The sequence below is a fragment of the Ostrea edulis genome, chromosome 9 (assembly GCF_947568905.1).
Source record: "Ostrea edulis chromosome 9, xbOstEdul1.1, whole genome shotgun sequence".
In the NCBI taxonomy this organism is placed as follows: domain Eukaryota; kingdom Metazoa; phylum Mollusca; class Bivalvia; order Ostreida; family Ostreidae; genus Ostrea; species Ostrea edulis.
In genome coordinates, this window is record NC_079172.1 from 54,047,714 (window position 1) to 54,066,325 (window position 18,612).

At 35.4% G+C, this 18,612-nt stretch overlaps 1 protein-coding gene across 4 annotated transcripts in view; it reads right to left on the minus strand.

Annotated features, from left to right (window-relative positions):
* Nucleotides 1-18,612, minus strand: part of LOC125659620 (retinoblastoma-associated protein-like) — an 89,791-nt gene that overhangs the window by 25,164 nt on the left and 46,015 nt on the right. For all 4 annotated transcript variants that reach the window (XM_056149636.1, XM_056149635.1, XM_056149637.1 and 1 more), the window contains 9 exons: nucleotides 16,372-16,459; nucleotides 9,529-9,702; nucleotides 4,730-4,844; nucleotides 3,477-3,628; nucleotides 3,216-3,266; nucleotides 2,846-2,937; nucleotides 2,562-2,719; nucleotides 2,344-2,408; nucleotides 2,071-2,148 (listed from right to left, as the gene is read on the minus strand). In XM_056149636.1, coding sequence (XP_056005611.1) covers nucleotides 2,071-2,148; nucleotides 2,344-2,408; nucleotides 2,562-2,719; nucleotides 2,846-2,937; nucleotides 3,216-3,266; nucleotides 3,477-3,628; nucleotides 4,730-4,844; nucleotides 9,529-9,702; nucleotides 16,372-16,459 — 973 coding nt within the window. The remainder of the gene's footprint in view (nucleotides 1-2,070; nucleotides 2,149-2,343; nucleotides 2,409-2,561; nucleotides 2,720-2,845; nucleotides 2,938-3,215; nucleotides 3,267-3,476; nucleotides 3,629-4,729; nucleotides 4,845-9,528; nucleotides 9,703-16,371; nucleotides 16,460-18,612) is intronic.

The window sequence follows — 18,612 nt, forward strand, 5'->3', positions numbered from 1 at the left end:
CCACAATACAGACTTAAATCTAAGCCCCGATTTCAAAAACTCTAGTTAATTAGGTAGGTAGTCACGTGGTACAGTGACGTCACATGCGCCCTTCGGATTGTGAAAGTACTGCGAGAAATTATTAAAAACTCAACTTTTAGGGGCCTAATTTATTTACCATGGGCAACATTAAAATCGATGTTGACAAATTGTCCTAGTTTTATGTGTTCGCCACCAGTGCACACATATAACAATGTAAATACCGCGAGTAAAGCGTGTATGAAATCGGCAATATTGTGAGTAAATAATGTTTATATCGGTCACTGTCTACAAACTGTTTGGGGATGTTATTCCTTTATACATCTGTAATTGATGCTGTTTTTCTAAAATAAGCAGTGCAATCATTATTTATTTTTGGATTAGACAAATTATGATACGTTAAATTGTTGACAACTAGGCCCTATGCCAAGCTATTGTCACGCGTGCATTTCGGAAAGAAAGAAAAAGACAACACACACACAAATCAATAAAAATATTCAAATTTAAAGTGGTAATCACATTATTTTATTTTGATAAAGCAATCTTATTACTATTTTTGAATTGTGATCTGCATGTCTTTAGGAAGAACGAAGTGGGAGCATGGCGTTATAGCCTACTGACGCACTCAAGATGCTACGAGTTCACTAAGGAAATAATTTTATAATTCAATTTAAAGTTAGGAAATACAATATTCTATTATTTGTATAATTAAAAGTTCAATTATTTTGTATCTTTAATTTTTGTTGTTGTTGTAAATCTACCAGTTGGTAGAAGTTACATTGTATCGTCGATATATGTTGTTACAAGGTGAAGGTCAGTTGATCCGAGTGTGTATTGAATTTGAAGAGCAAAACAGAATGTATGCTATATGCCTACCAGTGCTTATAACTTCGATATATCCAATTTCTCGCAGTTTATCAGGGTCTCTGTCCAAGCGGTGTTTGAGAAGGTGACTGGGCGTGTTTTTTAAGGTAAAGTTCTTGCTCCAACAAAAAAATTATCCACGTCTTTTTTCTCATACCTTCCTTCGAAAAATTGAAAAATACTCAGTCTAAATCCTTTCTACCGACAACTAGTACACCCGAGCACCTGCATTATTTCCACAAAAATTTCTCGTGAAGCTAAATGCGATTGTACACACGAACAATGGTATTTCCACAATTTACAGGCCCCAAAACTTGGCAAAAGGGGATGCGTATTATCGATAAATATATTCGGCAAAAGGCTTTGACACACTTTCGAAGAGGCCTCGACGGGGAGTATGATCGGTCGTACATTTTCAAATATTTACTATGCTTTTCCAACCTAAGAAAGCGAGATATTACTTTCTTCACGAAGAAATATTTACTTACAAGTTATTTGTTTCAAGTTTACGAATCTATTTTTGTAGTTGATATATTTATACACACGTACGTCGCATGTTTAATTTAAAAAAGTACAATCGCCTGTTGCTTACATCATGTATTCATGTGCACTATGTTTAATTTCTTTAAACGTATTGAGGGGACTCATTTAAATTACATTGTTATAAGAATGTCAACATACATGTATGATATGTTTTCAAAACTTAATGAAGCTGTTCAAAAAGCAAATGAAATTTTTTTTGAAGATCTTTGTGCGCGGGATTATTTGCTGTTGGTGTAAGAATAAACAGAGTTTGTGATACGTGATAAATCCGCACGCCGTTGACAGAAAGGAGCATCTCGCTTCGCGAGCCGACTCAAAAATACACACAACAAATCTCTACAGTCTAAGATACACACCACAAATCTCTGTAGTCTAAGATACACACCACAAATCTCTGTAGTCTAAGATACAGACACAAATCTCTGATGTTTAAGATACACACCACAAATCTCCGTAGTCTAAGATACACAAACAAATCTCTGTAGTCTAAGATACACACATAAGATACAGACACAATCTCTGTAGTCTAAGATACACAAACAAATCTCTGAAGTCTAAGATACAGACACAAATCTCTATAGTCTAAGATACACACACAAATCTCTGCAGTTCATGTGACATTAACAAGAAAAAATCTGGACTAACCTGGTCTAGGTGTCTATTCTTCAGTAAGCCTGTCCTCTTTGTTATACAGTATTCAAAACACGTCCAGATCTTGTGTTGCTGAAATATTTTTGACATAATCTCATCCAGCATTGCTCACTGTGTCTGAGCTTGTTCTAGACTGGTTGGTAACACATAGATTGTCAATATTAATTTTCATACCCATGAAACCCACACATGAAAAATGCTATTGTTCTCTTTGATGCACTCTGTACAATACAGACTGAGTATGTGACAAATCATATCAATACTTACCAAATCCTTTGGTACAGCAAGAAGCGAGTTCAGTTGCTCCAGACGGTGAAATCCTAATCGACAAACTACAACAAACATCACAAAAACATACTCTACTAATTTCCTTTATCAGACTGACAACTAAACAATCCTCATTCAAAACACATGTACATGATCATTGATTTCTGGCTTAGAGTCACACAACTTCATTTGAATTTACAAAAACAAAACTATTTTACCTTTGTTAAGGAAGATGGCGAGGGATTGAGATTTTTTTCCGGTTGTTTTTTCTGGACTGGTCAGTTCATGTCCAGGAGAGGACATCTTTTGGGGGGATTGCCCATATGATGGAGAGAGCCCTTTACTCTTTGTAACAACACGCATTGGAGATAAATACCTTAAAGTGATAAATAGTTGTTCCCTTTGACACTCTATCTTATAAACAGTTTTTGTTACTTCAATATTTACATGAAAAACATGCTCAAAACATCTCTATGCCTGACAAAGCCACTGCAGTACTCACAGGTCAGCTGAGGAGACTGTCATAGAGGGTGTGGCCTCCATGGGTAACACTGGTGTCTCAGACTTATTCAAGGCATCAAACAAGGGTGACTCCTGAAATCATAATTACAACAATCCCACAATGCACTATATACAAGTATTGCTGCTGTCTAGGATACAGTGAATGTACCTGTACACCGTAAATTGTAAACATGAGAATAAATAGCATCAAGTTAAATGGCTGCAGACATACAGAACTTTCATGTGTCTAGTCTAGACAGTAATGCAATTTGCTTAATTCATTCCTTTATGCTTTATACAATCTACATGCACTTCTATGTTGCCTCTATAATAATCATTCACTTCTGTGTATCATTACCAGGCACACTTACTGGCGTCCATGCTAGCTGCTCCAAGATTCTCTTCTCCAAGCCCTGTAAGTGCTACAAACAAAACACAGCTTACATATAATATAGGGACCCAAAAAACAAATTCAAAGAACTGTACTCCCCTCTATCAATAACAATTGTCACAGGGAATATGCATGCCAAATATAAACCAATGTATTTACAAAGTTATGGGGGAACAACTTAAGATTTCATACACAAATACAAGATGTGTGCAAGGAACAGCATTCTTAAATTTGACTGTACCTTCACAATGTCTTTGGTGAGTACTGGCTCTGCCTTGATGAAACTTTCTAACACTTTGAAAAAGTCATACGAATGTAGACCAAATGTCACTATAATCCAAGGGAAGGAGAATTTGGAGTCCCCGGCACACACAGTCCCAAAAGATGGATTCCCTATAAAGAGAAAAGCAAACTTATAAAAGTGTCTTGACGTGACTATCCAATGGAAAAGTGCATGTAAGAAAGCATTTTATCGAACTCCAAAACCCCCCACAAAAAACCTTGAATCATGGTTACTTTTACTAACAGATCATCTGTTATATGCCATCCTCCAAAAAGATTTTCCTTAAGTAAGTCTCTTAATACAGCTAGGTTTTACTGTATTTAAAAAAAACTTTATTTGTACATGAAAAGAAATCTTCATAAAACCCAGGAAAAATAAACATCAAGATAAAACACACCTATAGCAAAGTGCTGGGGATGAACAATTTTGATTTATTATAAACATTATCTGATATATCCAATAAGTTCACAATATGTTTAATAATGTAGGGAAAGAAAATTACTCTGCTGCAAATGTGAATTCATTACAAGCACGCTTGTTGTAACTTTGTTTTACTGTAAGTGTGAATTCAATATAAGCGCGCTTGTTGTAACCTTGTTTTACTGTAAGAGTGAATTCATTATAAGTATGCTCGCTGTAACCGTGTTTTACTGTAAGTGTGAATTCATTATAAGCATGCTCGCTGTAACCATGTTTTACTGTAAGTGTGAATTCATTATAAGCATGCTCGCTGTAACCATGTTTTACTGTAAGTGTGAATTCATTATAAGCATGCTCGCTGTAACCCTGTTTTACTGTAAGTGTGAATTCATTATAAGCATGCTCGATGTAACCATGTTTTACTGTAAGTGTGAATTTATTATAAGCATGTTCACTGTAACCCTGTTTTGCTGTAAGTGTGAATTCATTATAAGCATGCTCGCTGTAACCGTGTTTTACTGTAAGTGTGAATTCATTATAAGCATGCTCGCTGTAACCATGTTTTACTGTAAGTGTGAATTCATTGTAAGCATGCTCGCTGTAACCATGTTTTACTGTAAGTGTGAATTCATTATAAGCATGCTCGCTATAACCATGTTTTACTGTAAGTGTGAATTCATTATATGCATGCTCGCTGTAACCATGTTTTACTGTAAGTGTGAATTCATTATAAGCATGCTCGCTGTAACCATGTTTTACTGTATTATTTGTACAGAAATTGGAGTACTCACAAGAGGATCCGTATGTCATCATTACTATCTCCAAAGCACAGGCCAGCAGGGACACATGGAAGGAGTCAATGTTCAACAACTTACTGAAGTCTGTCTGAGAAAGTCGCTGCTTCTCCTGAAATATACAGAATACAACATCACATCAGTTACAATCTGACTCCTGAAATATACAGAATACAACATCACATCAGTTACAATCTGACTCCTGAAATATACAGAATACAACATCACATCAGTTACAATCTGACAAAAACTGCACTAATTCAACAATATGCCATTTACTCATGCGATCTCAATTTTTGTTTTCTTTTTTGTGGAAAAAATCCATACATGACTACATGCAATAACAATTGTTTCTTTTGCATATCTGTGATACTTTCTAGATACTCAGTAAGCCTGTTCTGTGATACTTTCTAGATACTCAGTAAGCCTGTTCTGTGATACTTTCTAGATATACTCAGTAAGCCTGTTCTGTGATACTTTCTAGATACTCAGTAAGCCTGTTCTGTGATACTTTCTAGATACTCAGTAAGCCTGTTCTGTGATACTTTCTAGATATACTCAGTAAGCCTGTTCTGTGATACTTTCTAGATACTCAGTAAGCCTGTTCTAAGACACCTTTATTTAGAGAGCCTAAGCTATCCTTATGGATCTACTAACACATGGGACACATATAAACCTGGGCATATTTAAAAAAACCTGTACATATATCTGAACACCATACTCTTTCTAAATGACCTTTATTCCCACTCATTGAAGACACTTTTTTGTTAATCTTGTGACAACACAGTAACAGACCTAAATGCATTAAAATATGATTGATCCAGCAAACGATCAATAGATAGATATTTATACTTTAAATAAAAGAGGCCAATGGACCACATCGCTCACCTGAGTCACCTAGCCCTGGCCATTGTTCAGATGTTGTGATTTTTAAAAGATTTTTTTTATGAACCTGTTTTTCAATAAAAAAAATTGACCCCATATTGTGGCCCCGAAGAATCAAAACAAAATGGAAAATGAATTCGCACAACACATGGATGCCTCAGCACCAATATGACTAACATGATCTTGCTGTTCTGGATAAAACCAAGGTCACAAGGTCATTGATCATGCTATGATATGAGGACCTTCCCGTTAAAAACTTATATAAGAATATGAAAGCTCTATCTTAAATAGTTCATGAGATATTAAATAGGTAAGATTTTTATTAAAAGTAGGTCAAACATCCAGGTCAAGGCCAAGCTTCACAAATAATAAGGTCTTGCCAAAAAGAACCTCAAATAGTTCTGGAGATACTGAATAGGCTAGGGAATTTTTCAAAAAATTAAGTCAAACTCCAAGGTCAAAAGATCAAACACCATAGCCATATAAAATCTATATACAAAATATGAAAGCCCCACCTAAAATAGTTCCGAATATATTTAATTGGTTTTCTTGAAAATTGGCCAAACTCTGAGTTCAAGGTCACATGGTCAAAGATTATGATATCAAATGAAAGATCTTGCCATAAGAAATATATATACAAGATATGAAAAAATCTACCTTGAAAAATTAAGGACATATTGTATAGGTCAGGTTTCTATTAAAAGTAGATCAAACTTCCAGGTCAAGGTCACAAGATCACACACCATTGCATCACATGAAAGGTCTTTTCGTAAAATATGTATATACAAAATATGAAAGCCCATGCTTAAAGAGTTAAAGAGGTTTTTTTTAAAAAGATATATCAGCATATATATAACACTTTGATCCCCCATGCTACCCCTTTGAACAAGCTTGAATTTGCTCTATATCAGGAACCTTTCATGTAAATGTTAACTTTTCTGGCCCAGTGGTTCTTGAGTAGAAGATTTATATACTCGCATGGAAAACTTTGATCCCCTATTGTGGCCCCACCCTACCCCTGAGGACCCTGATTTGAACAAACTTGAATCTGCACTATGTTAGAAAGCTTTCATGTAAATTTGAGTTTTTCTGGCCAGTGAACCGGTTCTTCAGATGATTTTAAATGACCCCACACTATTTTTGCATTTTCATGATATCTTCCCTTTAAGGGGACACAAAGGGGGCATGGCCCTTCATTTTAACAAACTTGAATTTCCTTCACCATGGATGATGTGTACCAAGTTTGATTGAAATTGGCTTTGTGGTTCTGGAGTAGAAGATTAAAATGTGAAAAGTATAGACAGACGGACAGACAACAGACGATCAGAGCTTTCATCTCAGGCGAACAAAAAACTACTGAAATAAAATTAATAAACCCAATAAAACAAGTAATTTAGAAATAAATCAATGCTTTAATTAAATCATGTTTTTGTAATTTGTCCCTTACATTGTCCCCATACATTGTTCCTCAAAGAGGAATTACACATTGTTATAATTTTTCAAAAAGGAAGTAAAGAATTCATGCAAAAGTGAAATACGACAAATCTTGTATGTCCCTTTAAAATTCTGTCCCTGAATGGTTAGCTCAGTAGATTAAGGTATTAAGATGGCAATCTACTAATCATGCCTACAAGTCTCACAAGGGTCTAAATATTTTTTGGACTGATTCTACACTAAAATATGGCAGGTACAATTGTATGATAAAACAACAAGTTTGTGAAACAGTGCTGCCCCCATATAGCAGCAAAGTAAGAAAGGTCTTGTCACAAGGAATACAAAAGCCCTAGCAATAACTGTTTAAAGGGGCATGGACACAGTTGAGCTGAACATTTTATTTTTCCATTTTTATTGTTTACAGTGCTTAACTAACGTATTTCTAATGGTCAACCAAAATATGAATATTAGTTGTTGAGTTACAAGTGAGATACAGCACTCACAATTCTTTGTTATGTAAACAAGGCTTGTGCCATGTTTTTGTTTACATATAGATTGCTTGATAGAAAATAGCATGTTTAAAACAAAAAGTGATGTGCTAAACACTAGAAAATACTAAATTATGTTCAGAATTAACTTGTAAATTGAAAAATCTGTTTTAAGGTTGATGCCTCATGTGATGTCATAGGTTTTTGCAAAATCTTTATTTAATTAAATTTTGCACATGATTGAAATATATCTTTCACAGGAATTTTATTCACTGAATAAAATTTAAAAAATTGGTAAACTTTTGATACTGAAAAAGTTTTTATTTTCCATAGATAATCAATTATTTATAATTTTAAAAATGTTGTCAAGGGCAATAACTCCTATGCTGAAATTTCCTCTACTGCATGTCTATGACACAATGATTTCACTAATATTCACAATTAATTTTTATATATCTATGAATTATCAGTTTTCTTAAACTGTTGACATTTAAAATTTGTCATTTCAACAAGTTTTTATTAATTTTCATCATTCTGTTTAACGAAAATGTGCGATTTTTTATGTTGATATATGCTTCTGTTTTTGTATGTCTGACATCTTTAAAAGGGTGGCAACATACACATTTTCTTTGGTTATTGATTAGATTAAACTATATTGAGTGGAAATTAATAGTTTTTCCACTTTTAACCATTAATATTGATAAGTTACATGAGGATCGACCCACCTTAAATGATCTTTTACTGGTATATATAGCTTTATATATATGTAAACAAAAACAGGGCACGAGCCTTGTTTACATAACAAATAATTGTGAGCTCTGTATGTCCCATGTACCTCAACAAATGACATTCAAATTTTTGCTGACCATTAGAAGTACCTTAGTTAAGAATTTTAAACATTAAATATGGAAAAATAAAATTTGTAAATTTTCGGCTCAAATCGTGTCCATGCCCCTTTAACAGATATGGCCAATATTAAAGTTTATGCGGATTAACAGCTATGGCCAATATTAAAGTTTATGCAGATTAACAGACAGTTCAAAAACTATATGCCCCCAAATTTCTGATTACAGGGGCATTAAAAAATCTGAAACAATATAAGATGTGAAACTAAACATGCTCTTTCAGTAAGCTTAGGGGAATACAAATGTAAAGTTGCATGTTTTCATGGTGCTGTGTTTCATGTGATGCCTTGGTGCTGTGTTTCATGTGATGCCTTGGTACAGTGTTTCATGTGATGTCTTGGTACAGTGTTTCATGTGATGCCTTCGTACAGTGGTGTACAGTGGTGCTGTGTTTCATGTGATGCCTTGGTACAGTGGTGCTGTGTTTCATTTGATGCCTTGGTACAGTGTTTCATGTGATGCCTTGGTACAGTGTTTCATGTGATGCCTTGGTACAGTGGGGCTGTGTTTCATGTGATGCCTAGGTACAGTGGTGTACAGTGGGGCTGTGTTTCATGTGATGCCTTGGTACAGTGGGGCAGTGTTTCATGTGATGCCTTGGTACAGTGGTGTTGTTTCATGTGATGCCTTGGTACAGTGGGGCTGTTTCATGTGATGCCTTGGTACAGTGGTGCTGTGTTTCATTTGATGCCTTGGTACAGTGGTGTTGTTTCATGTGATGCCTTGGTACAGTGTTTCATGTGATGCCTTGGTACAGTGGTGTTGTTTCATGTGATGCCTTGGTACAGTGGGGCTGTGTTTCATGTGATGCCTAGGTACAGTGGTGTACAGTGGGGCTGTGTTTCATGTGATGCCTTGGTACAGTGGGACTGTTTCATGTGATGCCTTGGTACAGTGGGGCTGTTTCATGTGATGCCTTGGTACAGTGGGGCTGTTTCATGTGATGCCTTGGTACAGTGGGGCTGTTTCATGTGATGCCTTGGTACAGTGGGCTGTGTTTCAGGTGATGCCTTGGTACAGTGGGCTGTGTTTCAGGTGATGCCTTTGTACAGTGGGGCTGTGATAACAGTAAAATAAGACTTACATGGTTAAGCATGGATTCCATGACTCTGTAGTAGAGACGCCTGGCCAGGACAAATCTTTGTTTTGCAATGGCTGCTTGATTTCTGTCTGTCTGCTGCATAAACCCGTTGATAAAGACCGTCTCCAATTTGTTCATTCTGTCCCTGATAGATGTCAGTGGATTCTGAGAGCAATTCTGTAATAAACAAGTAACAGATTTACTAACAATATCAACACTTTCTGGACAAGTGCCTATACATACAAACACAGTGTGAGAGATTTAATATACTGATACATACATGTTCACTTAGATAAACTATTACATACAAGTACATTATTGATTTACTACTGCATGTTGCATCACTTTTAAAAGTTAGAGAAGAGGATGCTCTGTATCAAGATTTACTTCTACTATAATCCTGCAAAATAATTCTTCACATCTGAGAACACCCAGTGAAGCTGTGGACAGGTAATATATAAAAAGATGATTCAGTTCATGTACTGTTTACTGCAGCTACAAGTAGTACCATGAAATGGGCCAGGACGGTTATTGTACAAGTTGTACCATGAAATGGGCCACAAGGTTATTGTACAAGTAGTATCATGAAATGGGCCAAATTTTAAAAAATGTTGGTTTGCCATAGCCCGAGGGTCATAAAAAATATTGGGTCAGTTGGTAGGTTGGGTTTTTTTTTTGCTGAAAATATATTGAATATCAAAACTATGTTAAATAAATTGATTGGTTCTTTGATGAACCCTATTACAGTGATTTACTTGCAGAACTGTTGAAAACCTGTCTAAAAGTGCAGTTTTAACATTATGGCCTAGTTTTTGTGTGATCATATATCACTTTGTTAGGCCATATTTATAAATATGTTTGTTTCCCCTCTCCTGACCCTAAATTTCAGAGGAAGGTCGGTAGGTAGGTAAAAAGTTGTTTGTCCTTTTTAACTAGCAGAATTTTATTTAGTAAGAAATTCCCATAAGCATTAACAACGCCCGATACCACAACATCGTGAAGCACATCATTCCATGTTTCCTCGTCAAACTCGTATAGTCGGTTCTCGCGTAAATTCTGCTGATTGTAAGTCAAATACTATCTGAAATATTCAATTATAGCCATCAAAATCCAAAAATAGGTCACGGTGACCTACTTTTTAGTCAACACACTCTGAAGACTCAACATACATCAACTGACAAAGTTTGATAATTGTAAGTCAAATAGTATCTGAAATATTAAAATATAGCCGTCAAATTCTAAAAGTAGTCACAGTGACCTACTTTTTGGTCAACAAACTATGAAGACTCGAGATGCATCAACTGACAAAGTTTGATGATCCTAGCTTTCATAGTGTCCAAAATATGCATCTAAAATTGAAAATGTGAAATTTGAATGTCTGCAAATTTAAAAAAAGTAGGTCACTGTGACCTACTTTTTTTAAATAAATATGTTTTGAGGCTTCAAGAGGCATCAACTTACAAGGTTTGAATATTCTAAACCTCTCGGTATCTGAAATAACAACCTAAAATGTATTCATAAATGATTAGCCATAAAATTCAGAAAGTAGGTGACATACTTTTCACATGACGCAGTTCAAGGTCCCATGATCCATCAACTGACAACTTTTGATGATCATAGGCTCAAAAGTGTCCAAGATATGCATCAAAATCCATTTAATAATAATTACCTGCGAAATTCAAAAAGTAGGTCACCATGACCTACTTTTGAGACAACATGATATTAGGTCCTAAGATGCATCAACTGACAAAATTTGATGATCCTAGTCCCTATACTAAGCAAAATATCAAAGTTTTAACAAAACAAAATTTAAGGTCAACTTTGAAGTGACCTTGAGACCACACCCTTTGCCCTAGGATGATGCCTTGAACAAATTTTTATCTACAACCTATCCTCATCCTTATGCATAAGTTTGGTAATAATTTGCCCAGTAGTTCTTGAGAAGAAGATTTTTAAGCAACCATTACTTTTGTTTGCATTTTCCTAATTATCTCCCCTTGTTAAAGGGTCACAACCCTAGTTTTAGTGTAAATGAAAGCCCTTGGGCCAAGGATACACTGTGACAAATTTGACAAAAATTGGCCAAGAGGTTCTTGAGATATAGTCCTTTTTCCAAAAAGTTGATGCACACCGCACACCAGACATATGGCCATATGATTAGCTCTTTGAGCCTTTGGCTCAGAAGAGCTAAAAAATCCCTTCGCCAGAATGGCGTAATAAAAACTTGGGTCGGTGTGAATTTTTAGACTCGGTCGAGCGAGGGGAAACAAACAATATTTTAATTTTGGCCTTATTCTGACATGTTATTTGTTTTGTTGGTGTTTGTCTTCCAGGTCTTGAATATGTCCATTGATTTCCAAGTTTGGCTAGTAACATTAGAGTCTTGGTTGCCATGAGTTTACTTTCAATGGTCAATGTAACATACATGTATTATGCACCTGAAACTTGGCAGCATTGTTGTTGAACTTGAACATTATTCGTGTAAACTCCACACAATATCATGTTGTTACAAACGATTTCCGATACATAAATCCTCACTCTGTTTGAGATAACCACTTGAGCAAAGTGTAGCTGGCTCATTGATAGTATCCCCCGACTCTAGTTCAAGTAATTTACGTTTTAATCTGACATTGTTGTTGTTTGTGTCCATAATTATCAACTGATACTTCGTCGGATAGATAAAAAGCTAACCAGTATGCCATGTGCCGAATCGATCACTTTAACGCTTAAAATACGGCGATTTACAAAGCGCCACAAAGAACAAAACTAAAAGCAAAAACCAAATGCATCTTCACAAGTCAAGGGTTATCGATTCGTTACCTCACATTAACCCTTGACATCAGTCACCATTCAAAACATGGGCTCGAGACGGAGAATATGATTGGTTTGCAGTCTGTAGCGTGGGGCCAATCAGACAACGGCTTTTATAATTGGTCGAAAATGAAACTAAACACACATGATTTTGTGACTGTGGATTGATTTTTGGAAATTTATATTTCTTTTAAAGAAACAATGAGACAAAGTTTTAGAATTCGCAACCTGGTGTTAAAAATGGGTCGGTCACACGATGGTAAACAAACTATTTTTCAATTTTGGCCCAAGGATATTGTACAAGTAGCAGAGTTCCCGAAACACGCCGGTCCATCGGGCATCCCCGATAAATTTTGAATGGGGCCGGCAAAATCCAAATTTTATCGGTCAAAATGTCCGGCAGATTTTATGGACTATTTTGAAATTTAAAAACATCTGAACAAATATAACTAAATGTAATAGTCATTTTATTAGTTACAAAAAATAACTATTAATTAAAAGTGGAGGGAAAAGCCAAACAAACGCGTAGTTTTATTTTTTTAATCCGGATAAATTCGCGGGTTCTTTTTTTACACACGTACGACAATTTCCTATTGGAGTTGACCAACATTGGGCATGTGGCCGATAAAGTGGAATTCGGGTGCCACAGGTACTAAAAGAAAAGAAAAAGACGGTCAGAAAGACAATGATGGGGATAAAGGAAGTAATGACAGAGCAATTGAACAAACTGTGCATGAAATGGAAATAGAAATAAATTATTAGTCCGATCTATGTTAATTTTATCTCTTTTTATTTAAAACAACAATGTCCGGTAAATTTCACAATTGTCCGGTAAATTTTGAATATTTACCGGACAATTGTCCTACAGATTTTTTACTAGTTTCGGGAACTCTGAAGTAGTGCCATGAAATGGGCTAGGAGATTATAGTACAGGTAATACCATGAAATGGGCCAGGAGGTTATTGTATATACAGTACCCACAACATTATTATTGACATGATAAACGATAGAACATGATACACGCCCGATAGGATAGGATACACGCAAAATACGATAGGATACACGCACAATACGATACATGATAAACGCAAAACCTGATAAACGATCTTCACGATAGACCTGATAAACGCAAAACACGATAAACGATCATGATAAACGGAAAACCTGATAGAAATGTAAATTTAGACAGAATGAAATTTTGATACCTACAACATAATTACATTATCTTGATAATAGCATTGAAGGATTTCACTATTCATTATATACCTAGAACGTATAATTTCTTTAATCCACGGTCGTACTATTTTTCAAAATGTTTTTAATTCTATTTATCTTTTTACGCCATCACAGCTAAAATCAGAAAACTAAACTATATACGATTTTAATTCATTATTTGATATCTATATGAATTTTCTCAACCAATGATTCTAAAACTTATATTGCCACCTAATATAAATTATACAGGGAATTAACTAAATGTAATATAATGTAGTGATATGCTTCAGTTGCTCTCTTATTCTAATGTCTATTATCTTGAATGTGAAATAAAACCAAGTGATATTATGTGTGTAGCGAGGAGGGGGTTTATTTTGCATCAAGCTCTAAATTCATGGCTCATTCATTTGCAATTATTATCATAATGACCGCTTTAAAAAAAAATCCACTGCACTACATCAGATCTTAATACGTTAGATATTTCTACACTATGGGTGATATTTGATAGTCAAAAGTAATTGGAATATATTTATTTGAAATGATATCTTAATAACAAAAAATAAATAATATTAAAAAAACAAACTTTTTTTAAATTCGCAATTTTGAAACGCTTCAAAATATTTGTGTTTAGTATGTAAAAAATTCAAATAATTATCAAAACTTGCATAAATTTCCAGTATCTACCCGTCCGACTATTGGTATATGGTACAAGTGTACATGTATACGTAAAAAAAAAAACAACCAACGATGACAGTTGAGTCGTGCCCAGTTGAGCAGACTTTTGGGAGATGCAACACCCTTGCACCCTTTTAAAACTTAATCTTCTGAATGTGTGAAATACAATGTCCCTGAGAATGTTTGCTGTCAAAACACGGGTGATACACAAAATCAGATATATAAAGATGCGCACAAGTTCAGTAGTTGGTATATAAGTAGAATATAGGTGTAAAAAATGGGAAGAAAAAGAGCCTGTATTAAAATACACGTAATAAACAATGTAATTTACTGATTTTTCCTTTCAAATCGAAACTTCCCATTCCTCTGTTAGTGTTAATTACAAGTAACTGTTTCTAAACAAGCAAATGTTTATGAACTTCAGATGAAGGAGCTTTCAGATTTACTGTCCTTGATTTGCTTGGCAAACCACTGCGTACTCTCCAGACTACTTTGAATGAAATTGTGATAAATTTTCACCCTCTCTGGACAGACAAATAGCTCTTATTCTGCCTTAAAATTGACAGCTTTATATTCTCCTTCAAATATACTGTACTGTCTTTCCTCGATTCCTAAAAATAGCTTCTTTAACAAAACGAATAAAGCTTTCAAAAAGCATCGTACTTTTTCATTAGATTTAATATGCGATCCTGATAGTTTCCAAAGGTACACGATAAAAGATTTTCACGATAAACAGAAAACCTGATACATGCAAAACACGATAGACCTGATAAACAACCTGATAAACGCAAAACACGATACGATAGGATGCACGCATGGTATGATAGGATACACGCACGATACAACACGATAGGAATGTCAAGAATAACGTTGTGGGTACAGTAGCACCCACAAGTGGTAGCTTGAAACAGACCATAGCCTTACTGTGTAAAACATCTACAAGTGGTACCTTAAAATAGACCAGAGCCTTACTGTATAAAGCATTTACAAGTGGTACTTTAAAATAGATCAGAGCCTTACTGTATAAAACATCTACAAGTGGTACCTTAAAGAAGACCAGAGCCTTACTGTATAAAACATCTACAAGTGGTACTTTAAAATGGGCCAGAGCCTTACTGTATAAAACATCTACAAGTGGTACCTTAAAATAGATCAGAGCCTTACTGTATAAAACATCTACAAGTGGTACCTTAAAGAAGACCAGAGCCTTACTGTATAAAACATCTACAAGTGGTACCTTAAAATAGATCAGAGCCTTACTGTATAAAACATCTACAAGTGGTACCTTAAAGAAGACCAGAGCCTTACTGTATAAAACATCTACAAGTGGTACCTTAAAATAGATCAGAGCCTTACTGTATAAAACATCTACAAGTGGTACCTTAAAATAGATCAGAGCCTTACTGTATAAAACATCTACAAGTGGTACCTTAAAATAGACCACAGCCTTACTGTATAAAACATCTACAAGTGGTACCTTAAAGAAGACCAGAGCCTTACTGTATAAAACATCTACAAGTGGTACTTTAAAATGGGCCAGAGCCTTACTGTATAAAACATCTACAAGTGGTACCTTAAAATAGATCAGAGCCTTACTGTGTAAAACATCTACAAGTGGTACCTTAAAATAGACCACAGCCTTACTGTATAAAACATCTACAAGTGGTACCTTAAAATAGATCAGAGCCTTACTGTATAAAACATCTACAAGTGGTACCTTAAAATAGACCAGAGCCTTACTGTATAAAACATCTACAAGTGGTACCTTAAAATAGATCAGAGCCTTACTGTATAAAACATCTACAAGTGGTACCTTAAAATAGATCAGAGCCTTACTGTATAAAACATCTACAAGTGGTACCTTAAAGAAGACCAGAGCCTTACTGTATAAAACATCTACAAGTGGTACCTTAAAATAGATCAGAGCCTTACTGTATAAAACATCTACAAGTGGTACCTTAAAGAAGACCAGAGCCTTACTGTATAAAACATCTACAAGTGGTACCTTAAAATAGATCAGAGCCTTACTGTATAAAACATCTACAAGTGGTACCTTAAAATAGACCACAGCCTTACTGTATAAAACATCTACAAGTGGTACCTTAAAATGGGCCAGATTTAATATAAAACATCTACAAGTAGTACCTTGAAATGGGCCTGGAGCTCTTCACTTGGTTCATCCTGCGTAGTTGACAAGATTTTCTTTAACTGCTGAATGGTATTTAATGCTGCTCTGTAAGACAAATTATAATAAATCACATGGTCACTTATAATACATCACATGGTCACTTATAACACATCACATGGTCACTTATAACATATCACATGGTCACTTGTAATACATCACATGGTCACTTATAATATACCACATGGTCACTTACAATATATCGCACGGTCACTTACAATACATCACATGGTGACTTACAATATATCACATGGTCACTTACAATATATCTCATGGTCACTTATAATGTATCACATAGTCACTAAGCCGCAAGACATTGAGCTCTCTTATAGGAAATCTCTTCCCATTATATACTGATATCAATACACATGTACAAGACATGTCCTGGTGATATTTTTCTCATCTCCAAATGCTGGAGCAAAGTGTATTAAATTGTATAATACAAAAATAGATAAAACGCATCAAAGATGCGTATGGACGAGTTGCAGTTTGGAAAATTATGCATGCTTGCATTCACGAAGTAAAAACATGCACGCATTTAATATAGTTTATAAGTATGAAGCTTTGAATGGCCACAATAGGTATTTAGTGTGATAATGACCTTGACCATTGGATTTCAAAAGCAACATGAATCTTGAATGTCATCTGGATTTGAAGTCTGATAAACATGCACCAGCAAGTACATGTATACCAAGAGGCCCATGGGCCACATCGCTCACCTGAGTCACCTTGGTCCATATCAGAAGACTTTCCATATATATTTGCATGTAAAACCATAGTCCGTATAATGGCCCCAACCTACCCCTGGAGGCTATGGCTTTTGCAAACTTGAATCTACACTATGTCAGAAAGCTTTCATGTAAATGTGAACTTCTTTGGTCCAAAGGTTCTTGAGAAGAAGATTTTTAAAGATTTTTCCTATATATTTATATGCAAAACTTTGATCCCCCCTTGTGGCCTGATCCTACCCCCAGGGGACATGATTTGAACAAACTTGAATCTGCACTATGTCAGAAAGCTTTCTTGTAAATATCAGCTTTTCTGGCTCAGTGGTTCTTGAGAAGAAGATTTTTAAAGATTTTCCCTATATATTTGTATGTAAAACTTTGATCCCCTATTGTGGCCCCATCCGACCCCCGGGGGCCATGATTTTAACAATTCAGAATCTGCACTATATCAGGAAGCTTTCATATAAATCTCAGCTTTTCTGGCTCAGTGGTTCTTGAGAAGAAGATTTTTCCTACATATTAGTATGTAAAACTTTGATCCCCTATTGTGGCCCCATCCAACCCCCGGGGGCCATGATTTTAACAATTTAGAATCTGCACTACCTAATAAAGCTTATCTATAAATTTCATCTTTTCTGGCCCAGTGGTTCTTGAGAAGAAGATTTTTTTAATGACCCTACTCTATTTTTACCTTTTCTTGATTATCTCCCCTTGGAAGGTGGCCTGGCCCTTTATTTTAACAATTTAGAATTCCCTTTACCTAAGGATGTTTTGTGCCAACTTTGGTTGAAATTGGCCCAGTGGTTGTTGAGGAGAAGTCAAAAATGTTAAAAGTTTACAGACAGACGGACGCCGGAATACGGGTGATCAGAAAAGCTCAGGTGAGCTAATAAAAGTTGGAGGCAAGCTCAAATCTACAGTATATAGTGAAAAAGAGATCTTGACCTTTGATCTTTTGACCTCAAAATAAATAGGAACCTTCCTCTTTTGGATGTGATCAAAATATGGAAGTCTGACAAAGACGCACTAAGTAGTATGAAAGTTAGAGACCGGACAAGCTCAAATCTATGGCATTTACTGACAAAGTGACCTTGACCTTTGGACCTCAAAATAAATAGGAACCTTCCTCTTTTGGATGTGATCATGTTATGTAAGTTTCACAGATGCCACTAGTAGTATGAAAGTTAGAGACCGGACAAGCTCAAATCTATGGCATTTAGTGACAAAGTGAACTTGACCTTTGACCTCAAATAGGAACCTTCCTCTTTTGGATGTGATCATGTTATGTAAGTTTCATAAAGATGCATCAAAAAGTATGAAAATTAAGACCGGACAAGTTAATTGTGGACGCCGCCCACCTGGACGCCCATCCTTCGCCAATCTAAAAGCCGAGATTTGCTACGCAACTCGGCTAACAAAGCAAATAAATTGTATAACACTGTATAAAACAAAGTAAGGTGTACTTAGACAAGT